The 6000-nt window shown below is 37.8% G+C and overlaps 1 protein-coding gene across 3 annotated transcripts in view; it reads left to right on the plus strand.

Annotated features, from left to right (window-relative positions):
• LOC122417546 (WD repeat-containing protein 47) overlaps window positions 1-5177 on the plus strand; it is a 61631-nt gene extending 56454 nt beyond the window's left edge. For 2 of the 3 annotated variants that reach the window (XM_043431110.1, XM_043431112.1), the window contains exons 7-10: window positions 298-467; window positions 590-897; window positions 1910-2150; window positions 2274-5177. In XM_043431110.1, coding sequence (XP_043287045.1) covers window positions 298-467; window positions 590-897; window positions 1910-2150; window positions 2274-2419 — 865 coding nt within the window. In that variant the 3' untranslated portion in view covers window positions 2420-5177. The remainder of the gene's footprint in view (window positions 1-297; window positions 468-589; window positions 898-1909; window positions 2151-2273) is intronic. The other variant, XM_043431111.1, reaches the window with a different exon arrangement.
• Window positions 5178-6000: the final 823 nt, after the last annotated feature.

Raw genomic sequence — 6000 nt, forward strand, 5'->3', positions numbered from 1 at the left:
TCTCGATTCCCTTGCTCCAAGAACACAAGCGTTGAGAAGAGAATTGTGAGAAAATCGGCTTTAATTAAAATCTGCATAGTGCCCTGTTTCTTCGAAGGAGAATAAACTAAAAGTCGCGAGAAAGTCTTCACCTCCATTCCCCCGTGTATTTGTGTACGATGATATTTTACTTTATTTTTTCTGATAACCGTAAAAACTTCGAAAGTGCAAAGTTTAGAACGAAAGAGTTTGGAGTACTTCAGGATGGGGAACTTCGTTCGTTCCAACTTTTTCATTTTCGTCAATTTTCTTTTGAAGGGAAGACCATCAGACGTACCAGCCGACCGTTCTTTTCAAGAGAACGAAGCACCACAAAGGCTCGATATATTGCTTGGCGTGGACTCCCGATGGGCAGCTCATGGCGACCGGAAGTAACGACAAAACTGTCAAACTCATGCGTTTCAATGCTGACACTTCGAATCTTGAAGGTACGTTGTTCGCTCGAAAAGTAAAGTTACTGAAAAAAATACAAAAATTTTTGAAATAAAATACTTTTTTCCATGCCAAAACACACTCGACAATTGTTGGATAATTTTTTTTCATTTTTCAGGACAAGAAGTTGAATTAACGATGCACGATGGAACAGTTCGAGATTTGTGTTTCCTCGAAGACACGTCAAACAAATCGAGTCTTCTGATAAGCGGTGGAGCCGGAGATTGCAAAATCTACGTAACGGATTGCGCGACCGGAACACCTTTCCAGGCTCTCAGCGGTCACAGCGGACACGTGCTCACCCTTTATAATTGGGGTGGTGCAATGTTCGTCAGTGGATCACACGATAAGACTGTGAGATTTTGGGACTTGAGGACAAGAGGATGCGTCAACATGGTTACACCAGCCACAGTTCCGGGGAGCAGGGTTGGTCTAATTGTTGCCATTTTCATTGGAAACAGATGAATTAGCGTACCTTCTAAATCATGAATATCCACCGGAAATCGCATCAGAGAAGATTTTCGTTGATTCCTTCATTTTCGGTGCTCAATGGGGGAGAAAAAAATGACAGATTTTTTGATGCTTGCTTTCTCGTCGACAGAAATCTTCTCAGAGCATGAATCATCACAGATTTTTTTGTGAAGTTTGTTAGTATACAGGGTGTCCGACCACTGATATTCGCGAGTACGAATTCGAGTTGAAAATCATGTTTCGAGTGAAAAAGTTCCGAAATGTTTTTTTGATGGAGCAGTTTTCCAATCGCGTACTTTTAACGCCTATTTCGCCGAAATGGTTGCAGATAGAGCAAAAGTTCATGAAACCTTTTTTGTAGAGCAGACAATTTCCTACAAAAAAGTTTCAGGCAGCAATTTTGTATTCGCAGTAATTTAGTTTCGGGGACCGGTTCAATGTATATCCGGCTTTCAAGCATTCTGCGTTTTCAAAATTTCCGTTGGATTCACTCTCAAGACCGAACTACTGGAAATTAAAAAAATTCTCCGGAAGCTTTTCTGTAGGAAATTTTATTCCATACAAATTCGGTCCTACGTATTTTCGCTCTCTCTAAAGTCGTTGCGACTGTAGAAGCGTTAGAAGAAATACATTCTTTCTCGACTTCATTTGTCAAGATTTTTTTTCCTACGGAATTCGATTCTCATCTCACAGAGATGAGGATTTATGGCGAGACAACCTGTACGTTAATTTTCTAGCAGTTTTGATTATTTTTTGTTTCACGTCCGTACGAATTTTCGATCCGATATTAAAAAACTAGTTTATTTTATTCGCACCGTCATACGTCCCGCCCTTTTCATCAAAGATCACAAATTACACGAGCACTGTGTAATCCACTATTTTTATTTATCCTCAAGGGATCGAATTTCGTGCGGACGCTCATCGTCGTTTTATTTTTCAATGAACTCTGCACTATCCGTCTCAGTAGAATCTAATACCTTTGCAGGTTGGCAGTCCCGTCGCAGCGCTTTGTGTCGATCCTTCCGGTAGACTTTTGGTTTCCGGTCACGAGGACAGCAGTTGTGTTCTCTATGATATGAGAGGTGGAAGGACTGTCCAATGCTTCAAACCACACGCTGCTGATATCAGGAGTATTCGCTTCTCTCCGTCGGCTTATTATCTCCTTACCGGAGGCTACGACAACAAGCTCGTTCTCACCGATCTACAACGTAAGAAAGAACAGAATTTTGTGTATTTTTTTTTTCGCAAGATATTTTGGTTCAGTTTCTCGAAGAATATAAAATAATGAAATGAAACATTGAAAAAAAACAATGAAAATCAATATTTTTCAGGCGATCTGACAATGCCACTGCCGAGTGTGGTTGTTGCGCAGCATCAGGATAAAGTAATCTCAGGGCGTTGGCACCCGACGGAATTCTCGTTTCTCAGTACTTCGGCGGACAAGACAGCGACGCTCTGGGCATTGCCGCCAGTTTAGAACGATCATCAGAAAAAATCTCGATGTCTTATTTATTCTTCACGTTTTCCTTAAAAACGAAAAAAAAAAACAAATACAAAACAACGTACTTTCTCTCGAACAAAAAATCAATGGCGAACATGTGACGAGAATCGATTACAGGGAAAGATCCGAAAACTTTTTTCTATTATTAGTATTAATTTTTTAATAGTAACACGGGGATTCGATGGAGGGTGGAAAAATGATAAAACGCACAACCAATCAAAATCCCTGAACAATTTGACCACGTCGATTGAAAGACAAAATTTTCGATTTTTGAAATCCCAGGAATGTCTTTGTTTAATCGAAATCCAGAAAAATTTAATTCAACGTGGAAAGAGAGCATTGCAGAAACAAACTGTTCATGAATAATCTGTAGAAGTTTTTAATTCAGTAAGATGAAAAGCAATTTCAAAATTCTCGTTGCTTTTGCATGGGGCCCCGCCTTAATTGGTATAACTGACTTAGTGAAAAATGATACTGCCTCGTAGGCAGTGTTCATTTTTTAATTTATTTTCTTGTTAACTTCGTTTATAATAAATTCGTCGATATTCATCGCAACGGATTAGCGAAAGACAATTCAATTGATCAGCCAATTCGAGTCAGTCATTCGTCGATTGGCGATCGACCTTTGTCGACACGACATTCATTTTCCATTATTTTAATATTAATAACGAGTTTTCATCTCATAAATAAAATTTAAAAAAAACACGCATCGAAACAGATATTACACATGTAAATAATTGTAAGTTGTAAGAGCAAGAGTCTAAGAGGGAGGGAGAGAGAAAGAGAGAGAGAGAGAGAGAGAGAAAAGGTAAACGTTTCGGGAGGCTGGAGTCCCACTTATGTACAGTCACGTTGATTTTTCTCGCCTTTACTTTAATACTCTTTATTTAATTATTTTTAATATATACACACTTATAAATATTTTTAAATATTATTATCATAGTTATTGTTATTATTATTAATATTTTTATTTTCTATCTAATGCGATAATTTCTCTTATCAACCCCCGATACTCGAAAACATTTATGAATGTATTGCGTTTCACGACAAGCCCCATGTTCTCATTTATTAAAAAGATACAACAGCAACAACAATAATGGAAAAAAAGAAATGAAAATTCATCGTTTAACGATTCACGAGTCACGCCAAATATACTAAAGTATATAATGATTTATAAATATAGATATATAAATATACATAGATAACATACGTAAAGTAAGAATGAACTCAGCAAAATTTTGCAAAAGTTTCTCATCAGTTGCCAATCGGAAGTCTCATGAATGAGTCTGTTTTTGAGATTGACACGTGGTTGTTATTTTTATTTTTTGTTGTTCATTTAACAAGACGACTTTGGAATATTTTTGTACAATGGAAAAGGTGCGAGGGGAACAAGAAAGTTGGAAATTTGACATCGTTGGAATAATAAAACTAATTGTTTATTGATTTTTTTTTTATTTCGGTGTGCAAATGTGATTCATGAGGTCCTTCGAATCGATTGGCAACTAATCGGAGCTGAGCGAGATAAAAATAAGATTTTGCGCTGGGGAGAAAATTCTCGGCAATTGAGAAAAGAAAAATAAAATAAAAAAAAAAGCATGTAACGTTATTTTTTACGTGTGAAAAGTGACGTCGCAATTTTAGCGGATCAAAGGAAGCTTAAAAAGAAAGAAAAATAATGAAAAATGAATATACAAATGAGAAGATGGAGCAAGAGATGAAAAAGTAATGGCTTCCCCTCTCTCAGGTTGTTTCGCATGTCGTGCAAGAGCTTGCTTCTCTCGATCGCGTATTATTATATATAAACAACGCGTTTTACACGCTCGAGCGTAATATTTTTTTGAAACGTTAGTGCGTGAAAAAGCTGCTAGAGCTTTTGTAATCGTACCGAGTGTAAGAACGATGAAATAAAACAAAATGGAGGGACAAAGAGAAAGGAGATTAAATGAGAGAGTTACGCGCGCTTCGTACAACAAAGCGGTGAGAGGAAAAAAATCGTTGGATAACCGAAAGTCATTAATTGTCGTACGTTTAAAGGGCCGAGGTGCAATAAAGTACTCCGAAACGCACAGCCCTTGCGAGCATCGACAAACTACTGATTTAATTGAACTCACTGATCGAGCAAAATAATCAATTTTTTGCAACGGCATACACGGAACTCGTGTGCGACTGCAAAATAAAATGTAATCGCTCTTGTATTCAAATTCATATTCCACACGATCAAAAACCGAACAAATACCAATCCTCACCTTTTTTCCTCCCATGACGTAACCACTTGATGAAAAATCATTATTTTTAACGAAAACGTTGAACAAATATATCGCGTAGCACTGGAATTTTTTAGAAAGACATTGCTAAAAATCACCTACTTTTTGTGCCTCGTATTAGCTTCCAAATGACAATTATTTTTCTATACTCTTCCTTCCTTCCTTCCTTCGCCTGCTCCCCCGCCTCTTTTTTCCCCCAGTTAAACTTCATTTTTTCATACCAACCCGAACATCGAAACCGTTATTGCTCCCTCGACAGCCCAACATTACCGTAATATCGTCAATTCTTTTCATAATCGTTGAAGATTATTACAAAATGAAAGATTAAAAACTCACCGCTAAGTACCTAAATCATTATTACCATTACAAGATTACTACCACATAATAACTTATAACTTTGTACTTTTCCTGTAGATATAGGACGTAACATTATGACCTTTAATTTAAACAATAAAAAATACGTTATCGGACATCGAATTCGTATTTTTATTTCCAACCTCTTAAGTGTGATTTTTAGTCAAAATTATTTATTTATAAAACTTCAAAATTTGTCAACGCGTCAATTACCAATGTGGAAATTCTAAATTTTTAAAAAATTTTAGTAGGATTGTCCGAAAAAGCACTTGGACTCGCATTCTACCACACTTTTTAATTGGTAAATGTATGATTCGCAACGATTGTACCAAGGAAATGAATAATTTAAAAGGGTTATTTTCTATCATATTGTATTACTATTTCACTTTCGTTGACAACGTGAGTTTCTCAGATGAAAAAATTTGATCAAGAATGAAAAAATATTAATCTCAATAATTCTATTGGATGATTTTAATTTTTCTTACGATTCGGTGCATACATGATTGTGCATTGATAAAACTGTGGCAATCTGTCGGTGTAGAAAAGTGCAATATTTGAATAATTCCGAATCGATATTGGACAATTTGTTCGGTTTGTTTACGCTCATCGCGTGTTTACGTTTCACGCGTTTACGCTTCGTCGTGTGTGGACTCTGGCACTCTGGCTGGCGAATTCGCTTCGTAGCGCAGTAGCGGAGCTGGAGTGGGGATAGCTGCGTTCGGCCAGCCAGTCGGAGAGTGGGGGGCACCGGGCGGAGCGCGAGACAGCAGCGAGAGGGAGAGAGCGCTTCGCCTCACTCACCGCTCGACAGCCGTGGAGCGAGGACTAGCACAGAGCGTGAGCGGCCGGTTCGTATGGTTAGCGCGCTGCGCGTTGTGGATTCCAGTGCGTTGAGAAAACGGGGCGCAAAATACGACACATGAAATTCTACTTTATCCT

Source organism: Venturia canescens, chromosome 10, assembly GCF_019457755.1.
Source record: "Venturia canescens isolate UGA chromosome 10, ASM1945775v1, whole genome shotgun sequence".
Lineage (NCBI taxonomy): Eukaryota > Metazoa > Arthropoda > Insecta > Hymenoptera > Ichneumonidae > Venturia > Venturia canescens.